General features: G+C 38.9%; 1 protein-coding gene across 1 annotated transcript in view; it reads left to right on the top strand.

Moving 5' to 3' along the window:
• LOC150090607 (alpha-1-inhibitor 3-like) overlaps positions 1 to 25,612 on the top strand; it is a 72,056-nt gene extending 46,444 nt beyond the window's left edge. The window contains exons 19-34 of the mRNA XM_090371723.1: positions 4,732 to 4,792; positions 4,841 to 4,924; positions 5,835 to 6,063; positions 8,049 to 8,288; positions 9,898 to 9,949; positions 10,188 to 10,280; positions 13,367 to 13,543; positions 14,210 to 14,448; positions 14,810 to 15,056; positions 15,291 to 15,481; positions 20,080 to 20,292; positions 22,215 to 22,333; positions 23,403 to 23,493; positions 23,645 to 23,719; positions 25,108 to 25,210; positions 25,423 to 25,612. Coding sequence (XP_090227849.1) covers positions 4,732 to 4,792; positions 4,841 to 4,924; positions 5,835 to 6,063; positions 8,049 to 8,288; positions 9,898 to 9,949; positions 10,188 to 10,280; positions 13,367 to 13,543; positions 14,210 to 14,448; positions 14,810 to 15,056; positions 15,291 to 15,481; positions 20,080 to 20,292; positions 22,215 to 22,333; positions 23,403 to 23,493; positions 23,645 to 23,719; positions 25,108 to 25,210; positions 25,423 to 25,469 — 2,261 coding nt within the window. The 3' untranslated portion in view covers positions 25,470 to 25,612. The remainder of the gene's footprint in view (positions 1 to 4,731; positions 4,793 to 4,840; positions 4,925 to 5,834; positions 6,064 to 8,048; positions 8,289 to 9,897; positions 9,950 to 10,187; positions 10,281 to 13,366; positions 13,544 to 14,209; positions 14,449 to 14,809; positions 15,057 to 15,290; positions 15,482 to 20,079; positions 20,293 to 22,214; positions 22,334 to 23,402; positions 23,494 to 23,644; positions 23,720 to 25,107; positions 25,211 to 25,422) is intronic.
• Positions 25,613 to 26,037: the final 425 nt, after the last annotated feature.

The following is a 26,037-nucleotide window of genomic DNA, read 5'->3' as shown; positions in this document are numbered from 1 at the left end:
CCCACCAAAAAAATTCAAAAGAAGTTACAGAAGTTAAGACAGATTAGGTCCGACTTATTACTTCAGATATGTTCAGCGTCTGCCCAAGAAGAATGCAAGGATGCCGGGAAGATGCTGCAACTCTCAGGAACAGGAAGAGCGCAGATGCGGGGAAGATGCTGCAGGCTGTCAGGTACAGGAGAAGGAGCGCATATCATCCTCCAACACAGTAGCCACGTAAAGCGATGGTGATATGAAAGATCTAAAATTACAGGACTGTGTAGGTATCAGCTAAAATTTTGATCTGTAGGCTTTGTCGACGCAAATCGTCTCAGGGTTCATATTCAGGTCGTTGAGGAGTCCAGTCGTGTTTGCTGGGAACATATGGCTGGGCGAACTGATTTGGTTGAGGACAGGTCTGATCAAAGATGTTAGCCGGTTAGTTATTCTGCTGTTCTTCGTGGGCAGAATGATAAAGCTATCGATGTTAAGAGCATCCAGTCTACCTGAAATGAGTTTGGAGAGGGTAATTATGTTGCGAGTGGAGATTATTTGTTTTCAAGGGATCATTCCATGCAGCGAATGTAGTATACCCCTTGAGATAGAAAGGGGATGTCCTGAAGTCCTATTGAGGGATTGCAGAAGCCAATACTCAGTCCCCAAGAACTGTCTCAGGTAGGTCGGAGGGGCAGAGGACCAGATTTCCGATGCGTATAGTTCCGCCGGTACCACACAAGTTCGGACGAACCTAGTTATTAGTTTCTTATTGCCGTAACCAACCAGTTCCAGTCGAGCAAAACCAAAGGGCTGCGAAGAATTTGTTTCTTGCTTCCTTGAAGTGTTCCAGAAAAGAAGTGTTCGAATCCCAGACCAAACCCAGGTCCTTGTGAGAGTTGACAAGTTTAATTTGGTTTCCATTTATAGAGACGTGCATTGGATTTATTCGTCTCCTCTTTGTAAACGTCATCTGGGCAGATTTTTCGGCATTTAGCTCAAGACCAATGTATTGAAGGAATGTGCTTATCTGAGAGATTTGTTTTGTTGCGCTCTTTGGACAGAGAGCGCTTGCTCCGGCTGATCTGAATGAATGAAGAACTTCAGATCGTCAGCGTACGATATCATGTTTTGGAAATTTGCTTGCAGAGGTACCAAAGCCGCAGCGAAGAGTGCTTCTGATAAAACACCACCCAGTGGAATCCCTCTGAAGAAAGTAAAGGCTCGTGAGAGACCGTTGTGCTCAACAAGGAGCAGTCTTTCCTGCAAATTTTTTTTTGAGTACAGTGAGGAGGTTATCGGAGATCCTGAAGTAGTTCTTCAAGATGTTAAGCAAAGATGTGATGGAAATCCTATCATATGCAGATTTAACGTCAAGAAAAATTATGTCGAGCTGCGTTTCAGAATTCAAAGCTTCCTGTATGTGAAACAGCGTTTCAAGGAGATTGGTGGCAGTAGATCTCCCAGGGACAACGTTGTGAAGGTGACGTGTTCTGTGCTGAAAACAGTGCTCAATAAGGTGCACTAGGATTGTCCTTTCAAAAACTTTAAGGAGCGAAGAACCCACTGAAATCGGACGAAAATCCTTCGCAGTTTTAGACCTCGAAGTCGTCGGAATGGGTTTGACGCAGTAGTGTGTCCAAATTTGAGGTACTGAAGATGTTGGAAAAATTTCATTAAAGATATATAAAAGAACATCCACAATGAAGACACAGGATATTTTAATGATGAACAAAGGAAATCTATCAGGCCCAACGGTAGCTTTGTTTGGTAACTCGTTTATTACTTTCAACATATTTTCCTTTGTGATATTAAGTGTAGACAGGGGAGTCAAACCGCGTAAGGGGATGTATTGAAGGAATGTGCTTATCTGAGAGATTTGATGGGGAAAGCAGGATTAGATTCTTCCTTTACTCAACTCTCGCCAAAAGTACTGTCTGCCCATTTTATAAAGAGGCTTTCATCCATCTAAATATTCCTGCAGTGCTTTGGAAATGGCCGTTTCGAGCTTACTAAACTGTCAGCTATATATCTACAGGGTGTTTCAGTTAAACGTTTCAGAACTTCTAAGAGGGGTAGGGTACATCCTGACAACTCGAAATCATATAGCAATGTGGGGTCGGAAATGCTTTCCTGAAGCGGTGTTGTACACAGAAGCACCATAAAGAAAAGAGACCGTAAGTGAGAAATCGTTTTAATAATACATGAAAAGAAGCAAAAGGTACATGGATTAAAGTAAGTGTTCGAAGTTTCTTCCACGGGCTACAATGCACGCCTCACATCTCCGACATCAGCATGGACATCCGAACATTCTGGAATACTCCAGACGAATTTCGAATTTCTTCGGCAGCTACTGCGATTCTTGCAACCATCTCCTCAGCATTGTCAACAGGGGTGTCATAAACTAGCGATTTCATATGACCCCAGAAATAAAAATCAAGACATGATAGGTCGGGTGACCGAGCAGGCCAACGCACGGGACCACCACGTCCGATCCACTGTTGACCAAATGTGACATCCAGGCAGTTACGAACATCTCCGCTATAATGGGCAGGGGCTCCATCGTGTTGGAACCACATTGTCTGTTGCGTCGATGCAGAAATCTCTCAAAAGTTGTGGCAATACTTGCTGCAGAAAGATCAAGTAGATAGGTCCGGTTAGACGACACGGTAACAGGTAAGGTCCGATGAGGTGATCTCCCATAATACCACAACAGTGGATCGGACGTGGTGGTCCCGTGCATTGTAGCCCGTGGAAGAAACTTCGAACACTTACTTTAATCCATGTACCTTTTGCTTCTTTTCATGTATTATTAAAACGATTTCTCACTTACGGTCTCTTTTCTTTATGGTGCTTCTGTGTACAACACCGCTTCAGGAAAGCATTTCCGACCCCACATTGCTATATGATTTCGAGTTGTCAGGATGTACCCTACCCCTCTTAGAAGTTCTGAAACGTTTAACTGAAACCCCCTGTATAGTTGGCTTGTCGTTTTTGCTTCAGAAAAGATGCCCGTTTCTTTTTAAAGTTAATAAAATCGTGTGTGGTTCCTGAACTCTTCCATTTCCCGAAGGCACGCTGCTTATCTAGAAAGGCGGGCTTCAGGTCTCTCGAGAACCATGGTTTTGTACGTTTGGAGATTTTGATGGTTTTTGAAGCCCCTTGAATAGCCATTGCTGACAGGTGGGAAGCAAGGCCATTAGTGGCTTCATCGATATGCAGGGTGGAAAGAGCATCCCAGTTGGTTGAGGTGAAAAAACTCATAATGACTCATCTTGCTTGATGGAATTAACGGAAAAAATGATTTTGGTGAGGACTTCATCATCATCAGGATGCATCGACGGGAAAGTAAAGGCAAATGTTAGTGGTTTGTGGTCTGAATTAAAGGCAAGGGTCAGGATTGTGGGCGTCAAATCTGCAGTACGATGAAATATTAGGTCCAACGCCTGGTTTCTCCTAGTAGGCTGTGTTTCATCCAAATCCAGCCCTAAATTTTCGATAAACATAATGAAGTCTCGTCTAGTTTCAGAGTGTCATGTGGTGGGCATATGGAAGTCCCCTGTAAGGAAGGTTGGTTTATCAGTGGTGAGATGGGTCGCGAGCCATGACTGTAATTCATCACTGTAGTCTTGTGTTTGATCAGGTGGAAGATAAATCAGACAAATTTGGATTAGGTCATTTCCAGATGTAACATTGGCACATAGAGCTTCACAGCGTTCTGTACTGCTGATCTTTAGGCAGGAAAGCGAAAAATTATGATGGTAAATAATCATAACACCTCCTCCTCTTCTTCTTCTTCCCGTACGATCATCAGTAGCTGCATGATAAGACGAGGTACTCAACAGGGTATCAAGTTGTTTATCGGAAGACATCCAGGTTTCTGCAAGACAAATAATCCCAAATAATCCCAAATTCCTCGAGGAGCAAGAGTGATTTCAGGGAGTGTAGCTTATTGCAGATGCTCCAGACGTTTTGAGCAAAAATTGAGCAGAGCATGTCAGATCTAATGTCTTCTGATCCCTTTAGTTGCTAGCGACGATGTCTGGGTACAGAAACTCGAGAATTTTCCCCAAAATCCTTGACCCTTGAGCCAAATGGCCACAGGTGAGGGTTAAGTATTGTAGCTAGATCAAAGGGTGCACATGCGACATCGAAAGATGCGTAAGAAGGGTGACTTGTACGCATTTGCCGGACACTGGTGTGCATTCCAGTGTTGCTTAGTATCAAATTCAAAACGTCCAGTGGGTATGTATCAGGGTCTTATGGTTTGCTATTCATCCGCCGTTCTTAGTGTTCTTTTTTTTTGGATTGGAATAACAATAAATTATGAAAATTATTTGCTAATAATCTGCGAATTGATATATTGGAGTTCATGGGAATATAAATTTCCCATGAACTCTAACTCTCCATATTTGTAAGATTCACTTCTTACAATATCATATATTGAGGACCGTGTCTTTAATATCTGGAAAAAGATTTCCATTGATGTTCTGAATATCATAATTGACATCGATACTACTTCTACGCAGGCAGGAGATTCTCTGTAAATAGAAGAAACGAAGAGTAGCCTCTACCAAAATACCTTTAACAAAAGCCAAGAAAACAGATTATTTTCATCATGATGATTTCCCATATTTAATTTAAGTAGAATTTTCAGTATAATTCAAACTTAGAACAAACCGTGTGTTTGTTCTGACATGTTTTTGTTCAAATAAACAAAATTTGTGTTTGGTGTTTTCATATTCAATTATTTTTTAGACAAACCGGACAACGTACCACTAAGTGCTGTATCCATTCATCATGACAGAGGTTTTAAACCAGCTTTTATGGAAAGAACCCCTAAAGGGGGAGTTTTGCCTAAAACTCCTGAGAAAGAAGTAAAGACGAATTCGGCTGTGGAAATTCGCAGTTATTTTCCAGAAACTTGGCTTTGGGATATCCACACACTCAGGTAATCTACGTTCATGTAACCAATGTAGTGTTATTTTAATGAATCGCAATTATTATAAGAATTACTCTTCTCGGGTAGCACAGTGATAGTAATCATCGTCTTTTCTACACCGGATGGAAAAGGTCCGGGTTCGAATCCCTCAAATGAAGCGTGGAACTTTTACGACTTTTTTTATTCGCTGAGTATTAATCGCTCTCATGCGTGGATTACCAAGGGTTTCCAAGAGGAAACTCTGATTTTTCATTCATCAAAACAGGAACACTGGCTAGAGGACTCATGCAATTCCTGGACACAACATCCATGGGCGGATGAATTTGTTCTCGGGTCGATTTAAAATAATAGTTTTAATCTGAAGAATAGTGTGTTAAGCGTGAAAGACTATGACGGTTTCAGTACGTTATGTCTGGTTTCAGTACGTTAAATTATGTCCATTCTGTGGTAGAGTTGCCTGTTACTGGACGAAAAATCGAGTTTCATGGAGACAAAACTCCTTCCTTCACTAAGCGGATTTGAATGCAGGCCTTTTTCACCCAACTTTAACAAGGGTGACTAAATCACATGTGCTCTACGGTTTCTGAAGGGTTGGTTATATGGTTATTTCTGTCAAATAACGATATAACCTCATTTAGTGCACTTCACTTTCAAAAAACATTCCTCATTTGTAGAGACAAAGCCAATCTTTAAGGAATGCTAATGGATTAATTTTTGTTTCATAAATATTTTATCAAAAACAAGATTACGTTTTCATGTAACTTTGTGGCGCTTTTCCTTTCTTTTTCTCTGATTTGTGTTTGATCGGTTGTCCTGACCTTTAGTCAACGTTCAAGTGGGATATTTATTGTGCGAAGAAGGATAGAACTAGCGCACGATGAATGATTTAATGGCTGTTTTTTCTCCATTTCTTTTCTAGGGATGTAGATAAGTTGGTGCTAAAGAAGGAGCTGCCGCACACCATTACCGAGTGGATTGGCAGTGCAGTGTGCATGCATGAAGAAAAAGGAATAGGTCTCTCAGATGAAGCTAGAATTACTACATTCCAAGCCTTCTTTCTATCATTTCGACTGCCGTATTCGGTCATTCGAGGAGAGAAAGTTCCCATTGTGGTGTCCGTCTTTAATTACCTGTCGGATTGCCTTCCGGTGAGTGGAAGCAAGGTCTGTTTTTCTTATTACACAAAGAGTTTATATCAATAAAGTTAATCTCAACCTGAGATGAGGTGTGAGGCCATCCCAAGCTTTACGAATCTGGTTTGCAAGTTAGTTTCGTTCTAAGACTGGGTGGGAAAATTTCTGGATGAAAATTAGGTGGCAAAATCCTGCACGAACTATACACCTCTTCAATCTACAAGGTTCTTGAAATGACCTCTTGCAACATTAACTTGATTCTAGCAGCCTGTTCGTTTACATTATATTTCTTTCATTCTGGGTGTGTTCCAGAACAGAAGAAATAGTTGCTGAGGCTTTTTTGAATGCCTTCTGGCACTTTGTTTATTAATGTAGTGTGCAGCTAAATAAGGACGAAGATGTTCTCGATTATGCAAAAATCATGATTGCTTACTCACTTACTGCTAGGATGCGGGGTTAACGATTGTAACCAAGCCATTTTGATTAAGAACTATTGAAATCCGTTGAAAAGGTGGATTGAGAAATGGCTAATGGAATATAAGCTAGGCGCAAGTCGGGGAGTTAAATGTATTCAGGACAAAGAAGATTTACGGACTACGATCCAGTCAAATATGAAAAAAAAATTCTGCAGTGAAAACAAGGCATTCAATATTTGAAACAAATGGTTTGATTGTGCCTTTCTGTAAGAAAATGATGACACCTCATTTCGAATATTATATTCAGGACTGTATAGCACAAAGAAAGAAAGACAAGCTTTAGAAATGGTTCAAAGAATAACAACCAGAGTAATGAGGGATGCTAATCGATGTCCATATGGAGAGAGGCTCGGAAGCAGCGGATTGCAAAGCATAGGGATTCGACATCTCAGGGGGAGCCTAATTAAGCTATATAAGGTCGCAAAAGGAATCAGTAAGTGAACATACACGGTGCAATTTTACTGGAAGATCGAGGATGATCTCCGGGTCACAAATATAAAATTTCGGGGACTAAATGAAGACCCTTATTGCTTGTGCGGAAAAGCTTCCTCGTCACGGTAGTCGATGTCGATGGGGAGAGATTCGTAATGTTCAAAACTGAGTTGGATGGCTGTTCTTTTTAAGACAAGGTATGACCGAGAAGAACTGCGGTTTGTGTTGTTGATCATTCAGCTTCGAACAATGCAATAATCCAACTCGTTTCAAAGTTCTTGAACTATACATAATACCGTACTGCTTCTTTATGAAAATCGAATTCCCTTACATGGTTGTTGGTCGCGATCTAAAACTGATAATTGATAATGTACTGTAGCAAATACGTTAAATTGTTGGAACATGGCATAACCGGACCACAAAGAAGATTCTTAAACAAACTTCAGTCAATAGACTGAAGCTTGTTTAAGCCTCTGAAGTTTTGTTATTATGGAATGAACAACGCTAAAACTAAACGGATGATAATGTAATATTATCATATTTCAAGTTCTGAAGAATATCTGTGCTGTGCTAGCCAAGTTTACTCTGATAGTCCGATGATTTTTCCCAGATGATGAACGTATAATCGATGTTAACCAACCTACGATTCTTCTGTTTGAAGGTGGAACTGTGGAAAATACACAGGGGACTTAATAAACTTTTTTCACGCGTTTTTAGTACATTTTAGGTTGGCGCTCCAAATTCAAGATAAAACTAGTATCCTGAATTCTTCAGACGCTACGCATGCATGCCTGATAAATGGTTATCTTTAGTCTACATTGATTGAACAGTATCGTTGAAAAGTAGTAAATGCAGAGGAGCCTGCCACACGCAGTGATAAAGAATACGTCTGTTTTTAAACCCCTAATTTTTCCATGTGAGTGGGGTTTCCTATTTGGTGTTCTGGGACATAAGGATATCTTTTTCGGTAAATTATATTATGTTGTTCTTCACTTCATAAGCTCCGATAGTGATAATTGGTTGCTAGGCAGTGACAAGTAGATGTTTTATTTTCTTTTATCTTTAATTTTCAATGACTTTTTTTTATTCTAGATAAAATTGTTATTAGAACCGAACGCCAACTTCACACTGCTCAATGACTCCCACACCACTGAGTTCTGTGTCTGCGGAGGGGACACCGCGACCCACAGGTTCATGGTGGAACCAAAAGTTCTCGGCAAAATCAACTTCACGGTATCGGCACACTCCATGAATGAAGAAGATGGCTGTGTTAACGAGACAGTTGCCACAGTGACCGCAAGAGATGCTGTGACAAGACAGTTGCTAGTGGAGGTTTGTGCGCTCTTGCGTTTTGTTCCAATTTTCATTTAATCATTTTAATTCTATTGCCTATACTAATGTTTTTAATTGCCTATACTAATGTTTCAACCTTCTTAAATTTATTTAAGAAGGTTGAAAGTAAGCACGAAAATTTTCGTTTTCTGAGGTCTGTCAGCGTAGTGTCAAGAAAAGAAGTGTTTTCTTGAGCAAATTCGCTTGAAACTCTGAAGAAACTAACAGAACAACGAAACGTACTGGAGCACAAGTGGCTACAAGTTGATCTTTAACAGTATCACAGCAAAGATTAGGCAAACAGGGGATAACTCTAATCACTGGACATGAGAGAAAATAAAGGAACAAAAATTTATTCATATATGACAATATAAAGAACGAATGAAATCGAACAGTTGAGTGAGGGATGTGAAAAAATCTTTTGCAACCCAAATGATGGTCCTGATGAATTCAACGGTCGTTTCTCAAATCTGTACAGGCAGTATACACGGAGCAATATCGTCGCTGATGCTCCTTAAATCCTAATACAACCGACTTGCAACCAGAGTAGAAAGGGGTGTGTCTAGATGAGCAGTTGTTGTTATTGGGTTTTAGGAGCATCGGCAACGAAGGCCACGTTACTCCGTTTATATTATCTGTAAATTGCGCGTGTTCTGAGGTCGATTTTCTGTTTTGCTGGGATAAACCGGAGTTTCCGGGAGAAAAAACCATGCTACCTTTGCCTAAGACCAAAAAAAAAAAAAAAACAAAACCAAACCCAAACTATTATATTAGGCCATTCGAATATTTAAATCCCTATGCCGTGCTCTGTGTCCGTTAATTGCGAGTGATCTATGGTCGATTTGTCTGTTTTGTTGGACGAATCCTCCCCACCCCTCACCTGAGATCGACTAACTGGACCACGTTGTGAAAAAGACCCATCAAAATTCCTCCTGTCATCGACAGGAGTCGAATTCAGGTCTTTTCAACCCGCTGTGGGGAGGACGGCCATTCTAACAACTGTGCTACCCACGGGTATGGATGAACGTATTCAGTTAGTTATATTTTATCATCGAGACAGACTGATTATTAGAAAACCTTTAAGACTAAAGGCAAGTAAGTCCTGTAGTTGATTATACATAATGTTGAATATATAGTGCCGCAGTGTTGAAAGCAGAGCCTTGAATTTAATGATTACTCTTCGAAATGGAGCAAAGTTAGAAAAGGCGTACCTCATGGATCGTTTCTCGAAACACCTTTCTTTCGATTTTTTTTAATTAACTGGATGTTCGAAAGGATCTCGTGGTATCTTCTTCACTGCTACTGGTTGGGGGTCAGCGATTTTAAGAAAAGGGGCTTTTTTTTTAATGCTACTGCAAGCACAGTAGATACAACCACCGTCTTCCACACCAGGAGAAAAAGGCGTGAATTCCAATCAATCTCAGGTTGCTTGGTTCGTATTCCATGGAAATCTGCATTTTTCGTCCAGCAAACAGGCAAATCGACCACAGCATACCATAGTTTTGTAGACAACATATTAATACCTCATAGCCTCAGTTACATTGGCTTAACATGAAAGAAAACTAATTAATATTTGAGCGCTTGAAATAAACTGTTTTATTTCTTACAGGCAGAAGGGATTCCTGTAGAAAAGGTGTACAACAATTTCTTCTGCATGAAAGGTGAGTTTGTATATTTTTCTCCTAAATTTCCATTGCGTAGTATATTCAAAACATTTGAAATTTGTGCCACTTCAAAGTTATAAATATATCTATTATTAATATTCGTTTGGGTCTATTTTTTAATACAATTTACCCTTTTACTCTTATTGGTTCCAAACGAAATGTGATCAACTTATTTTATAGTTTTCTGTCTTATGAAGTTAGACAAATGTTTGAATTTTTCTGTGCTTTTTTACAGACTTGGAAAATCAGGTTTTTAAAGCTGAATATGATCTTGATGTTCCAAATAATGTTGTGGAAGGTTCAGCCAGAGCTTTCTTTTCTGTATCTGGTGAGTAAAATTAGTAATATTTCTGAAAATACATATCATCGTAATAATAAGTAGATTCAAATGTAAATGAGATTTTCATTAAATTTTATTGGCGTTGTGTATCAGTAATAAAGAGTGATCATTTTAAATGACAACCAATGAAAACGCGGATAAGGTGAGGAGGTTCTGGGGATTAGGGGGCTCTGCAGTTTTTAAATTTACACGAAGAATTACTCTGTACAAGGTGCTACCATTGGACAACTGCAAAGCTACGATGGTGCATGCGCAGTAAAAATGGGAAATGTGGTGTTCATTAATTGTAAAAGGGTGCTTAATGATTTTGTAATAACTGAGAGCAAAGTGGAGGGGAAATTGTTGAAGTTAAACATAAGAAAGGCACCTGGGGTGGACAGGAATCTATCCAGTTAAAGGAGGCAGCAAAGGAAGTAAGCAAACCCTTAGCTATAATTATGAGAGAATCCTTACACTCAGGGGAGGTCCCCACGGACTGGAGGTGTGCAAATGTATCCCCAATTCACAAAGGGAGATCGAAGTGTGACACGAGTAATTACAGACCAGTTAGTTTAACTTCTGTTCCGGGTAAAATAATGGAGTCACTGGTTAAAGATGCATTGCAGGATCATCTAGGTTTCTAGATGATCTAGAAGGGTTTGTTAAGGGAAAGTCTTGTCTGACAAATTTGATAGGATATTATGATGTGGTTACAAAGGAACTGGATGCAAAAAATAATTTTGATATCATATATTTGGATTTCAGGAAAGCTTTTGACACTGTTGCGCATGGAAGACTATTGTACAAATTGGAGCAGAATGGTATTAAGGGTAAGTTGCTACAATGGATAAAAGGATGGTTAAGTGGGAGATGACAGAGGGTGGTAATCAATGGGTGCTGCTCTTCTTGGACTAATGTTATTAGTGGATTCCCACAGGGTTCAGTGTTAGGTCCACTGTTGTTTTGTATATTTATCAGTGATATTGATGAAGGTATATCAGGCTTAATGTCGAAGTTTGCAGATGATACAAAGGTTGGCAGGGTTGTTAATGACATTAATGGCAGTGTGCTACTGCAACAGGATCTAGATAATTTGGGCAGATGGGCTAAGAAGTGGCAACTGAAGTTTTACCTTGACAAATGCAAAGTACTGCATATGGGTAGAAGTAACCCAAGAAAAACGTACCAACTGTGTGGTACTACACTTTAGGTGGTAGAAAATGAAAAAGACCTGGGAGTAATTGTGCAGTCAATTATGAAGTTTTCTGAGCAATGCAGACAGGCTGCCAGGGCAGGTCATGGGGTTTTGTCAATGATATATAGAATTTTGCTAGCAGGGAAAAGGAGGTGATTGTCCCTCTGTATAAGGCAATGGTCAGGCCACGCCTTGAGTACTGCGTACAGGTCTGGAGGCCTCATTTTAGGAAGTATGTAGATTTACTTGAGCGTGTACAGAGAAGGGCAACAAGATTGGTGAGGGGAATGAAGGGATCCTCTTATCAAGAGAGGCTTAAGTTCTGCAAATTGCAGTGGGTGGAGACTAGGCACCTGCGCGATGATCTGATTGAGATGTATAAGGCCTTGAATGGGTTGAGCACGCTGAATTCTGATGGGAGTCTTCCACTTGTTCAGATTACGAACCTAAGGGGGGCATGAATTGAAATTGACGAACGACAGATGTAGAATAGATGTGCGGAAATTTGCCTTTAGCCAGCGTGTGGTTAATTGCTGGAACAAACTTCCATCTGGCGTTGTGGAAGTTGATAGGTTAAATAAATTTAAGGAGGAACTGGACAGGCATTTGGAGGGAATGGTTTGATTATTATTTTTTTTTTTTTTGGTTGATGCTGCATAAGCTCATACACTTGCTTTCTTGCATCACATGCCACTACTACTACTACTATTATAGAGATGTGTGAGTTCATGATTGCACTTTATCTCAAAACAGAGTTGCTTATTCTTACCAGACGTAACTGTTCTTGTAATAGGGTTTTATGAGAATCAGCGAGTAAGGCCATATTGCTCCGTTTATGTTGTCTGTAAGTTGCATGTGTTGTGAGGTCGATTTCGTTTTTGTTGGACGAAAAAATGAGGTATTCGGGGAAAAAATCCATGCTATCCGCTCCTGAGACTGGATAACTCAACCACGTTGTGAAAAAGGCCCATAAATATTCAAACCATTATTAATTGAACTCAAACGCAGGTGTTTTCCATCCTGTGTTTGGAGAACAGCAATTCTACCAACTGTGCTACTCACGAGTGCTTCAACGTCACTTTTGTAGTCAGTTTTCATTCTGTTGAGGCACAATCAAAACGTTCAATGTGGAAGCATGTGAATATGTGGGAAGAGACTGCGAATATGACTGTGGTGAGCGAGGTTCGCATATCGATTTCAACGTTTTCGAAAATCCTCCATAAGCTTCCTTATATTAACAAGAAATTGACCCTTTTGACCAATGAAAATGAAACTTGAGTTATTCGTTTTTTCATGGGGTATTAATAATGCATCAAATTATCGCACTATACGAACATTGGTGTTAATTGAAAGAGTTTCTCCCTTTATTCGAATATTTTATCCATATTTCTGCTATCATCCTAATGAATTTTGTTAAAAAATTATGTGGTTATTGTTAAAACAAGAACCACATGCCTTCGAAGTCTTCTTTTAATTTTGAAAAGCCGACGCCTATGAACTCTTTTAATGGTAGAAGAAAATAATTCTCACGGATATCGTTCAATATGTGGTTACACCAATTATCCTCTTGTTATTATGATAAACGTTTCTCAGTGAGCATTTAGCCTTGTATCTAATTTTGGAATAGTACACTGAGCATCAAAATGCTCTTTCAGGTATAACAGTGAGTGCTGATCTCAATTTCAAAATCAAAATTGAACTAAAAATAATTGAATTGCCTTGAACTGACGTTCTAGGTTTAATGTAAATGATAAACGCACAGAAATATAACAGAACGGCACTTAGATAAATTAAGATGGAAACAGTTACTGCAAAACCAACCTGTTCTTTTTTTTTGCAGAACTCATTATACCGATTTTTGCGCACATACCAGTATTTATGAAATCTTTATTCATTTTAGGTGATCTGATGGGACCAACTGTCCAAGGTCTGGATCGCTTGGTAAGACTGCCTACTGGATGCGGAGAGCAAAACATGATCCTGTTTGTGCCGAATATATTTGTCCTGGACTATCTGAAGTCCACTGGAAAGCTAACAGCAGACATTGAGTCCCGGGTTCTTTCTCACCTGAAAACAGGTAAGCATGTTCTTGGGTCAAAGTTCCTTGTTCCAAATTAACAAATAATTATGTCAATAGATACTATCAGAAGAAGTAAAGTGAAGTGAAAAGCTCTAAGTGAAGTTAATACGCATGTGCCACCTTGTGATAGAAATATGGTCATCATTTAATTAGTTTATAGACTGACAATTTCAAGATGTTCAGATAATGATAATTAGGTGATATAATACAGTTGGATGCAGTTTACTGAACATTAATAATTAAAGGTAAAGTTTGGTAGTTTTTCAACAGTACATTGACACATCTCATTGGATAAACCTGTGTCTAGATTACTCTTTTTCCCCCTTAACTAACGAATTCCTTGAACCATTTAGGTATCCTTAGTAGCACTTGCAAAAACCGTTGTCCCAATGAATCCCATCTCTTTAAATTGGATTCCTTCTGCCTAGAGGGCACGGATGGCTCAGCGTGTAATCTCTTCTATCGCTTTTTGGCAGGATTGAAAATACATATACATTCTGTCCGAACTCGCAGCAGATTTTCAGAAGAGTACAATATTTCGCAGCAAGTCGTATTCGTTTAACATCATTAGTGATTAACATTAATAATTACTGAAAATATAATACAAAGATCCATGCGATTGCACTATTTTCCACAGACCCTAATTGCAACTTATTGTTTCAGGCTACCAAAGAGAGTTAACGTACAGGCACGATGACAGTTCGTACAGCGCCTTTGGAAAATCGGACAAAGAAGGAAGCATATGGCTAACAGCTTTCGTGATCAGAGCTTTTTCTCAGGCTCAGAGATTCATCACCGTGGATGACAAGGACCTCACTCGCTCCACAGAATGGGTGGTGAAACAACAGTTGGAGGACGGCTGCTTTCCCGAAGTGGGAAGAGTGATCCATAGTGAACTTCAGGTAAGTTAATCCTGCAGAAAATTTCACATTGTTTTCTAAACCTAGTAAAATGTGAGTAGTTTCGTTTGGTAAAAAATGTTAAAGGATGACTGCGTTAGGGCTTTAAGGATCTTTATTGATATGAGTATTAAAGGCTACCAATGAATCCCCACCGTCTTAATGACCACCGATTGAATAGAAGCTCAAAGATAATAAATAATTGCATTGAAAACGTAAGGTCCTCCATTTTGAAATTGTAATTATACATTAACTTCCTTCTTAAACAGCGTCCTCTTTCGTTGTGGAGAGGAATCAATAAACGTGTCTGTACCAAGTGTTTCCACATTTCCATTATACACATTGTCTGTTGTTATTTTTGCAGGGAGGAGTGAAGGGCCGAAGTGATTCTCGGAGTTCTCTGACGGCATTCATTCTCATTGCCATGCTGGAGTCAGGCTTTTCCGATGTCAATGTGATCACGCGATCGATCTCATGCCTGAAAGCTGCTGAAGGTCTTATCTTCTCCTCTCCTTATTCTCTGTCTCTGTTTGCTTATGCAACAACCCTCGCAAGCAATCCTTTGGCGGACAGGTACTTGGACATGATGTGGCACTTGGCCATCAAGAACGGTAAGCACTTCCTGAAGGAAACAATTGCATTCGTCATTTCAGTTTTTTCCGGGTATATAAACATTTTAATTTACGTATATAATTGTGTTTCCTGGTTGTAGAAAAATATACAAAAGAAAAGGAAACAAGTGCACTAAGAATAAAAAAAGTGAAAAGATTGGTTTTACACGAGTCTTCATACTTAAGTCAATTTTAATATGCTTGAAGGAATCCTTAATTTCTTCCGATTTCCAGGTTCGCTCACTTACTGGAGAAATAAAGACGGAAGTAACAAAGTTTATGCCTCTATTGATGTTGAAACAGCTGCTTATATGGTGCTGGCCTTGCTCGCGAAAGGAGATTCGGAAAGTCGACTTAAAGCTTTACCCATCGTCAAGTGGATTGCAGAGCAAAGAAATTCCAACGGAGGATTCCACTCAACGCAGGTGAGCATTCACTAACGCTTCTCTAATTCAACAGTCCTAATAAAGTATACGTGGCCGCAAGCACATAGAATAATACCCAGTGAAATGCAAAAAAAGTTTAGTTGCAGTTCTTGGTGTCTCAAAATCCACTAAATAATTTGCAAATCGGCTGTTGTAATTTCTTCTCCTTACCTTCTGTGATATAGAAATGTGCTGCAATTTCCAAGCTTTTGTTGTATATGTTTGCGAGTAAAAATTAAATAAATATTTAATGTAGGGTCATTCGGGAGAATAAACTCATCCACCCATCTATGTAGGCAAACAAACGGTTATATTAGGGTCGCCTGGAAAGTCACTTCAACTACTGGTAGGGACATTGGAATCGAAAGACACATTAAGACATTTTTGAAACTGAGAGTCGATCATTCATTGATTCTTTCCAAATGCATATGTCTGAGGGTAACGCAATGGTTATGATTACCCTCTTCCCACCCTTGGTGGTAAAGGCTCTATTTCGATTCCAACCAATGAGGCGAGGAACTGTTATGAGCTCGATACTTGGCTGAGTTAGTTAGTGTCTGGCCTGGACAGTAAAGTTTCTTCCACCTGGAAACTCTGGTTTTTTTGTTTCAAAAAACAGGCAAATCGAGCATAGGATATGTACATTTTGCGGATATACATGGGCAGATCAATATTCCCACGGTTTTCCTAATTTGGTAATCAATACATGTTAGAATATTTTAGAAATTTATATGAATAAGAAAACAGGCTAAGACAAAGCTGTCAATACACAAAGAATTCACTCATAATCCCTGGGATTTGTGACTCATAAAGTCTAGGAATCAGTTGTCCAGGAAGATCTTCCCGGATTGGAGGACCTCTGAGTGGGAGGACCAAAAATCAGAAGAATTAAGAAAGCGTATTCTCCTCCCAGGAAAGGTTTCTTCATTTATAATGGATGAACCAAAACGGCCATTGCAAAAATAAAACGCAACAAGTGTGCACTTTGCCTTCTTTGTTCTTTGCCTCAAACCCGACTTTATCCTAATTCTTTCTAACTGATCGTGAATGTTGGAAAACTGCTCTACCAAATACCATGCCGCAACTTGATAAACTTACCACTGACACAAATGTTTTATGTTTGCTGTAAGGAAACTTAAAATTAAGTTTCTTTAATTCTTCATAAAGTTCTTCGTTACATATTGTAAGATGTCAGTCTTACAAATATGGAGATTTAGAGGTTATGGGAAATTTTTGTAATTTGGGAATAATTTAATCCTTGATATGGAAAGGAATATTGACATTTAAGAGAAGCATATATGGGAAGAATACTGGGTTTAGAAATTGAGCGATTACAGATGTGCAAACTGAATAGCGGTCAAATGGAAGAGAAAGTAACATAAATGTATATGGGTGAGAGAAAAGGAGGTGAAATGACAGCAAACAAAGGCAGCTGCCGGTACCAGGGAAGGAGTGGTCATTAGTGGACAAGCGGAAAGGGGTTATTGGAAAAGGAACAATGGGTCAGTGAAACTGCAGCTGATTGAGAAACGTCTGATCTATGCGGCATCTGGACATACGTTCCGATGGACTAGCGTTTGGGTCGAAAAAGACCAGATCACTGTGGCGGCTTTTTGGTAAGTTGTCAACATTTTCACAAATGGGAAAAGACGAAAATGGCTATCCTGGGAGACGACGGACGGCAGACATGAAACGATTGTTCTACCCTTAGAACTAAACAAGAAAATAGCTTGGTTTGCACACGGGGCAAATAGTTATGGTAAGTTTTTTTTAACAAATAGAAAAGAGGGAACGATTAGGTGAATTCCTGGGATTGGTAGAAAGTCCTGGGGAAGAGGTTGAAAGAGTGGAGAGAAAGTTGGGGTTGTCAGTGTGAAGAGAGAGAAGCGGTCAGAGTAAGAGGGAGTGTGCCTAAACAAGTGATCGTGGAGATGGGGTGAAGAAAAAGTTAATCGGGCAGTGTAGAAATGTAGGGAATGCAAAAAAGGGCCCTAGACAGAAAGGGGAAAATACTTAAGAGTAGAAAAGTAACGGCAAGGACAAGTATGATAAGCAAAAGGTTATGAAAGACGCTTAAGTGAACCAAGAAAGGTAATGACCTCTTGGAGAAAGATTCATCTAAGTTATCCGTAGTAAAGGAGGAGTAGTGTATTCGAAGCAGAAGAAAGTACGCCAGACCCATGCAGCCAAGAGTTCCGGAAAATTATATGAAGTAGATTCAGGTGAAAGCAGATGAAGGAAAGCTTTAGAAGATAGCCTAGAGAGCCTAAGATGGAAGCTCGAAACCTTTGGAGAAGAAAAGAAAAAGATAGCAGTAGGTGAGCGATATATTAGGTACACTAAGTTAACAAGAAGGACTGTTAGTGAAATAGTAGTAGTAGCAGTAGTAGTAGTGGCATGTGATACAAGAAAGCAAGTGTATGAGATTATGCAGCATAAGCCAAAAAAAAAAAAAAAAAAAAAATTCACACCATTCCCTCCAAATTCTTGTCCAGTTCCTCCTTAAATTTATTTAACTTATCAACTTCCACAACGACAGATGGAAGTTTGTTCCAGCAATTAACCACCCGCTGACTAAAGACAAATTTCTGCACATCTATTCTACATCTGTCCTTTCTTAATTTGAATTTATGCCCCCTTAGGTTCGTAATCTGAACAAGTGGAAGGATCCCATCAGAATTCAGCATGTTCAACCCATTCAAGGACTTATACACATCAATCAGATCTCCTCGCAGGTGCCTAGTCTCCAGCTGCTGCAATTTGCAGAACTTAAGCCTCTCCTGGTAAGAGGATCCCTTCATTCCCCTCACCAATCTTGTTGCCCTTCTCTGTACACGCTCAAGTAAATCGACATCCTTCCTAAACTGAGGCTTCCAGACCTGTACGCAGTACTCAAGGCGTGGCCTGACCATTGCCTTATACAGAGGGACAATCACCTCCTTTTCCCTGCTAGCAAAATTCCTATATATCATTGACAAAACCCCATGACCTGCCCTGGCAGCCTGTCTGCATTGCTCAGAAAACTTCATAATTGACTGCACAATTACCCCCAGGTCTTTTTCATTTTCTACCACCTTAAGAGTAGTACCACACAGTTCATATGTTAGTCTGGGGTTAGTTCTACCCATATGCAGTACTTTGCATTTGTCAAGGTTAAACTTCAGTTGCCACGTCTTAGCCCATCTGCCCAAATTATCTAGATCCTGTTGCAGTAGCACACTGCCATTACTGTCCTTAACAACCCTGCCAACCTTTGTATCATCTACAAACTTCGACATTAAGCCTGATATACCTTCATCAATATCATTGATAAATATACAAAATAACAGTAGACCCAACACCGAACCCTGTGGGACTCCACTAATAACATTAGTCCACGAAGAGCAGCACCCATTAATTACCACCCTCAGTCTTCTCCCACTCAACCATCCTTTTATCCATTGTAGCAACTTACCCTTAATACCATTCTGCTCCAATTTGTACAATAGCCTTTCATGCGCAACAGTGTCAAAAGCTTTCCTGAAATCCAAATATATGATATCAAAATTATTTTTTGCATCCAGTTCCTTTGTGACCACATCATAATAACCAATCAAATTGGTCAGACAAGACTTTCCCTTAACAAACCCATGCTGTGTCTGAATTATTGCTGCAGTCTTGTCTAGGTGATCATGCAATGCATCTTTAACCAATGACTCCATTATTTTACCCGGAACAGAAGTTAAACTAACTGGTCTGTAATTACTCTTGTCACCATTCGATCCCCCTTTGTGAATTGGGGATACATTTGCACATCTCCAGTCCGTGGGAAACACCCCTGAGTCCAAGGATGCTCTCATAATTATGGCCAAGGTTTTGCTTACTTCCTTTGCTGCCTCCTTTCATATATAACTGGATAGATCCCGTCCACCCCAGGTGCCTTTCTTGTGTTTAACTTGAACAATTTCTCCTCCACTTTGCTCTCAGTTATTACAAAATCATTAAGGACCCTGCTACAATTTGATAAACGTCTAGCATTCCCCTCCCTTAATAACTCCTCATGTGCGAATGTAGATGCAAAATACTCATTCAGTTTGTTTGCTTTGCTATCTGAGCAAGATCATCAACAGTCGAACCATCGATGTCACGTGGACCAATCAGATTCATCCCCTTCCTTTTAGAGTTTATATAAGTAAAGAAATCCTTGCTGTTTTTCTTAGCATCCTTTGCCCAAAATTTCTCGTAATCTGCCTTCGCCTGCCTAACCTCATTTGTCACCTGATTACAGACTAGCTTATGTCTGCCATAGGCTTCTGAGTCGCTTGGTAATTTATATGCATCCCATGCATTTTTCTTCCCTGTTACGAGTCTCATTAGTTCATTTGATAACCATTTAGGCCTAAACCTTGAACAATATTTCTTAATAGGTATGCAATAATATATGCAAGGTATCTCTGAGTCGACTTTGTATATTAGGACTGTATGCTTTCTAATTCAATTTGTATATTGCGTTGTATATGTGTCTGTAATAATTTCATGTTTTGTTTTCACTTTGAGTCCTGTTATTCTCTAGTAACACACGCCTTGCTTGCCTAGTTAATTTTCTTTTTAATCCACAGGACACCGTGCTGGCATTGCAAGCTCTGGCGAAGTATTCCTCCCTTCTCCAGGATGAAACGATGGATCTGATCGTGAAATTGGAGGGAGAAGAGAAAAATGTGGTTTTTAACTTGACCGAAGAAAATAAACTGGTGGTACAAAAAACAAAGATTCCACACCTTCCTTCAGCGTTTGACGTCGAAGCGATGGGCAGTGGTTGCGCTTTATTTCAGGTGAGCTACATTGCCGACAGTTTCAGGACATCATTAAAATTTTCCACGTTATTGTCTAATTCAATGCTTTCTATATTTTGCGCTGTTTGAATTTCCTCAACCCAATAATTAAAGTTAAATTCCCAACCGAGAGAATCTAGGACATTTATTTGCAAACATCTCTTACATTTCTGTTTAATTTATTCTCTTTTAGAGAAGTATTTGTAAAATTCTACTAGTTGGAAAACAGCATTATTAATCCTACCCTGGAAAACCAACAAACGATGCTAGGTCTTATGCTAATTCCTTTATTAGTTAATCTGGAAAGATTCTGGAACGCTTAATGACTTCCAGAATAAGTTCTCTCCTTCATGAGGTTAATTTAATTTCCCATCGGCAATGTGGATTTTGCCCAGGAAGATCTAGTGAGCAAGCGCTTGAAATTTTGTGAGTCACATAAAAAATACTTCTTATAAATATGATTTGCTATTCGCGTGGATTTCGAGGGGCTTTCGACACCTTTTGGTCTGAGAGCTCTCACGCAAGACTACGTGAAGCTAATTTCCCTCAGCAGTTATATAACTTAGTATGAAAGTTATTTTTCACAAAGAAAAATACTGGTGAGATAAAACTTTCTATGTGTGGAGCGGAAGGTTACTAAAGGTTGTCCTCAGGGCTCGATTTTGAGACGGTTAATGTGGAATATTAACCGTCTCAAACTTACTGAGGTGCAGAAAGTAAGGGTGAACTACTGCACTATGCTTCCCAAGAATAATCACCATGACTAGTACAGATAGAGAGAAGTACAGTGTGGTGATCACCAACCTCCAGTAGGAGATGGCATCAAAAAGAAGAAGAATGTGGAATGTGGTATTACAGGAATGGTTAGCATGATATTTTGAAAGAACTTCACTTAAAATATATGCTGATAACTGTATGAACGGAAGGTAATTCCAGAAAGACTATAGAGTCTTCTGCCAACCATATATTAAAGGATTTGTTTAAATGAACCCCTCAGAAGAAAGTTACCATTAGGTCTTCTAAAACTAAAATGATTATTTTTAAGGCTAAATTAGATCGAAACAGACCTCATCAAATTAATATTATAATTAATGAGACTCAACTTTCTCTTGTAACTGTAGTTAAATCTTTAATGAGATAGAGGAAAAATATCTGTAGCTACATGGAGGGAGGACTGTATTTGGCAAAATAATCGATATGAAAATTTAAATATTTATCCGACAATTTGTCAAAGTTTATGAAAAGCTCTCAAACTCCAATTTTCACATTGGTGATGTGATCTCATTATTTTTAAGGAAATTCTTTTCTGCAAGATGTCGCTGAAGGTGTGGAAATAAGTTGGAACATTCACGAGGGAATTCAGCTTATCTCAATATTGAAGAAATACAACTGGTGGACTCCTAAGTTTAAATTTCTTGGTAGTTCCACTGTGAGAAAATTACGTTAATATGTTACATTAAGGAATGTTTGCACCTTTAACTTGTAAAGTTCTAAATTCTACATATTATGACATAAAACTGCCCACAAGACGAAGGCATGTGGCAAATTTTAGTAATTTTTAATAAATTCAATGCGCTTCTTTTCAGTAAATTCTCTTGATTTTATACGCACATTCCCAAGTAATACAGTTTGAGTGTCTGTGAATATCTGTAATTGGGAAGACAATTTCCTTACTGGAAAATTTCCAAAAATCCCTCAATATACTTCAGTAATGTCTTTTTTCGAGCAAAACAGTCTAATCCATGCGGCCTCTGTACGTTTTGGAAAAGGCTGCATCTCGGAGCAAACTGATGCAAATTTAATGTAAATTCCAATTGTACTGCTTGTTGTCTTTCTCTTATAGGTCGATGACTTGCTAAACAGACATTACCCATTTGTGATGTGCCATTTTGTATGACTAATTTGTGAATTTTGTGTTTCAGACGGTTGTTCGGTACAACGTGAAGAACGTCCCAGAAGAAAAGGACTTCGATATTAAAGTTTCGACAAATGGAACTACATCACATGATTGTAAGAAGACGGAGGTGGATGTGTGTGTCAGGTGAAGCCAACAGACTCATTTTTCTTCATAGTAGTAGTTTACTCTCCCGTCCTCCAAATTTTGTATGTATACCGGTAAAAATATAGAAACTTTTCGGCTAAACCCATATTTGTGCAATAGGATCTGACGATTGGGGAGACCATAGAAATGTCGTATCTCGCTGATGTGCTTCGAACCCTCAGTCAAATTTTTGAATGTAGCTCCCCCTTTCTTTAAGATTATACTAACTCTCATTTCCATACTCAAACGTGGTAATAGTAGCAACGTAACTGTTCTTAATTCTTGTGGGGATAAATGGGGCATTATGAAGCACCATAGCAATTATCTTATGAAAGTGACCATTTGTTCACTTAACCTGTGGCACTTTGTTAGCTATTCAGAATGAAGTGGCCTTCCCAAGCTATGAAAACTACGGTTCCCCACTCTCTATCAAAAACTACCTCAACAGCTATCATTGGCAATGTGATGAATCATGCAGAATCTTAATGGAATCATACTGCACTATGTTGCAAAGTGTAAAACATAGGTTACCATGCCGATTTGCACCCGCATTTCAGTCCATCAATTTTCATTGAATACAAATTGCGTGGATGAAAATAGCAGTCACTTGCAGTGCACAGAAATATCTGCCATTGGCCAAGATCCGACGGTTGTTTTGCTGAAGACTCATGTCCCTCTCATAATCACACAATGCCTTTAGGCTGTTTGTTCCCTTAGGATTTATTGTATATACCCACCCCACTTCTGATCAAAATAATGTATATTTTTTTCCTGTACCATGATAACGAAAGCTTAATGACTCCTCAGAATATTGATTTAGCCCGCCTTCAATTACTTTAGCCTCTATAAAGGTTTGTCCCCCATTTAAAACAATTTGAAACTTTCCTTAAATTTGCTGTATATTTAAAAATCATCGGACCACATATCCTTATAATTAAAGATTAAAATTCTGAATTTTGCTGGCTCGCTGCTGAGATTGGGCTGAAATGTTAGCCCGTGAATTGTCACGCAAATTTTGAATCTGAAAATCGAACTGAGAATAAACAAATGAAATTTCTGTATTTTACAGATACAAACCTGAGGCACAAAAGTCAAATATGGCCATAGTGGAAGTGAAGATGCTGTCGGGATTTACAGCAGATAAAGATTCTATATCAAAGGTAAAAACTGTTTCACCTTTCAAACTTTTGGGATCAATGCTTAATGTGTACGTTCTCTGCATGTAACTCTCTTCCCAGTTAATTGCAAAATTATATTTAGGATAACGGACAAAGCAGTGATATTAATATGGCGTCGTTGTTTTCTTTTCAGCTCTCTTCGAACGAGGAACTCCAGCTGAAGAGGTACGATATGGAAGGAAACAAGTTGAACTTTTATTTCGATGAGGTAAGAAGATTTCCTGTAGTAAGGTGAAGGGTAAATTATGGATATTTTGATCAGTTCAAGCTTTTTACATTTGTCACCAAAGCAGAGGAATTATGGCTTGCATTCAACAATGAGTGTTCCAGTCAGAGTCCATTTGTAATTTCCGGTTTATTTTGTTAAATAGCAAATTTCAATTTCAGAATCTCTCAAAAGGTGAGGGAATACTGAAACCGAAAGGGATTTTGTATGTAGGACTTAAAACCGAGTGTGAGTCTTAAAAATGTACTGGAAATATGATATGTGAACTTGGGAAGAACCCTTTTACTTTCCAAAGGAAAAACAACCAAGTTTCAGTTCTCCACATTTTTCTTTTCCCCCCCAGTAATCTTAATAACTGAAAACAGAATCCTAGGGTCAAACTGAGATTAAAATGGATCAAATAATGATTTTAGTTTTTCAAAAAATTAATATGATCCTATAATTCATACCGCCATAGGAAGGGACTGATAATTTTCCATCTTCGAGGCAAGTTATAATAAAAGAATATCAAGCGAAACGTCAGCAGTATTTTGCATCTAAGACCAAGAGAGAATGTATTTCTTTTAAGTTCTAAGCATTTCTTCAAGGCCCTCGCGAATAACACAGTTCGAAGAACCACCGTCCTCCCCACACCAGGTGGAAAGGAACTGAGTTCGAATCCTGCCGATGACGTGAGGAGTTTTTATTGGTCTTTTTCACAACGTGGAGGAGTTAGACGGTCTCAGGCGAGGGTTGCATGGTTTTTACCTCCACGAAACTCGGGTTTTTCGTTAATCAAACTGAAAATCGACCACAGAACGCATGCAATTTACAGACAGTATATATGGAACAATACGATCTTAGAAGCTGATACTCCTAAAATCCTATTACAACAATTCTCAAAGCAAGAAACATTGGAAAATACCCTGTTGATTATGGCTGGACATATCTCATCTTGTTGTTTATTAATAATAGAATGCAGCCAAGGAAATTTTATTGAATTCCTTTGCTTGCCACCACATACAACGTATACTTTTCAACCCCTCTTGATATTTTCATGACAGTTAACATATTAGACATAGTTAACATAAAAGACAGATTTTACTTTGCTGCTAATGACATAAAAATAGGAGAATATATAAGATAGACCGAAAAATCTCCCATTAACAGGCTATTATTCGACCTGTGAATTTACTTAACAGGATAGTTTTGAGAAAAACCAACTAGTCACGATTCAACTTGAAAGTGTCTCTCCAATAGAAGCCAGGCAAATATGGAGAACAACTCATATAAGTCAAATTGAAGCTGAAACCAGTTTTCCGTATGACTTTGGCAGACATATTATTATGTTCTTACAGATGGATTTACTGTTAATTTTTTTTTCTCCACAGCTGTCTAATGAAGAGAAGTGCTTTGAGTTCGTTCTTGAAAAGGAGCTGGAGGTGGAAGGTTTGAAACCATCCACAGTCCATGTGTACGATTATTATGAAAACGGTAAGTATTGTCCTCTCTCTAATTTTGTTATTGCAATTTGGCTGATGGTATTAGTACTTTTCTGCAGATGGAGCGAGTGAAATCGTGATGGAGGGATGAGTGAAATCTTAAACAATTATTACATGGTGCTTTAATTCTGTCTTTATATCATTATTCAATTCTCTGTTCTGTGATAATGAAAGAACAAAACTGTTTTTTTTTGTTTTTTCCAGAACGAAAGGAGTCAGCTTTCTACAATGTGGATGGCCAGTGTTTGTAGATGTCAATCCCGTCACACAGTAATTCACCAATCGTTAAAAATCAAATGTTGAGTATCCATATCCTAACATCATTGCAAAACAGAACCGAAAGTTCCATCGTTGTTGTTTCGAATAGTTTATTAATAAAGTCATTCCATCGTTATCTGTGTGTTTGTGACTCTCATTACTACATTGGTCTCAATAATAAAAGTTACCGTAAAATCTGAGATATCAAGAAACACACGTACGTACTTGTTGAACTTCTATCAGATGAGTTAGTATCAGTAAGGCCAAATGACGCAAGGAAGTAGATTTTTGCTGAATCAGCAGATTCAGCAAAAATCCACTTTTTGCTTAAATAAAACAGAATATTTCCACGATTTCCATTCCCACAAGGAGCTCATCCAATTCAGTATTAAATTTAACCAGACTCAGTGCCTCCGCGAAGTTGGGAAGAAACTTACTCCAATAAAGGACAGCCACAGGTGAACTTCAAGAGAACCAATCTAATGTTATTAACTGAGATTTTACGTTTGTGTAACTTGGTTCTCTTCGTACTTACGAAGGAGCACAGACCTTGTCATTCAG

The sequence above is a fragment of the Mastigoproctus giganteus genome, chromosome 1 (assembly GCF_048544385.1).
Source record: "Mastigoproctus giganteus isolate SK-2022 chromosome 1, ASM4854438v1, whole genome shotgun sequence".
NCBI classification, from domain to species: Eukaryota; Metazoa; Arthropoda; class Arachnida; order Uropygi; family Thelyphonidae; genus Mastigoproctus; species Mastigoproctus giganteus.
This window is presented reverse-complemented; position numbering and strand designations above follow the sequence as displayed.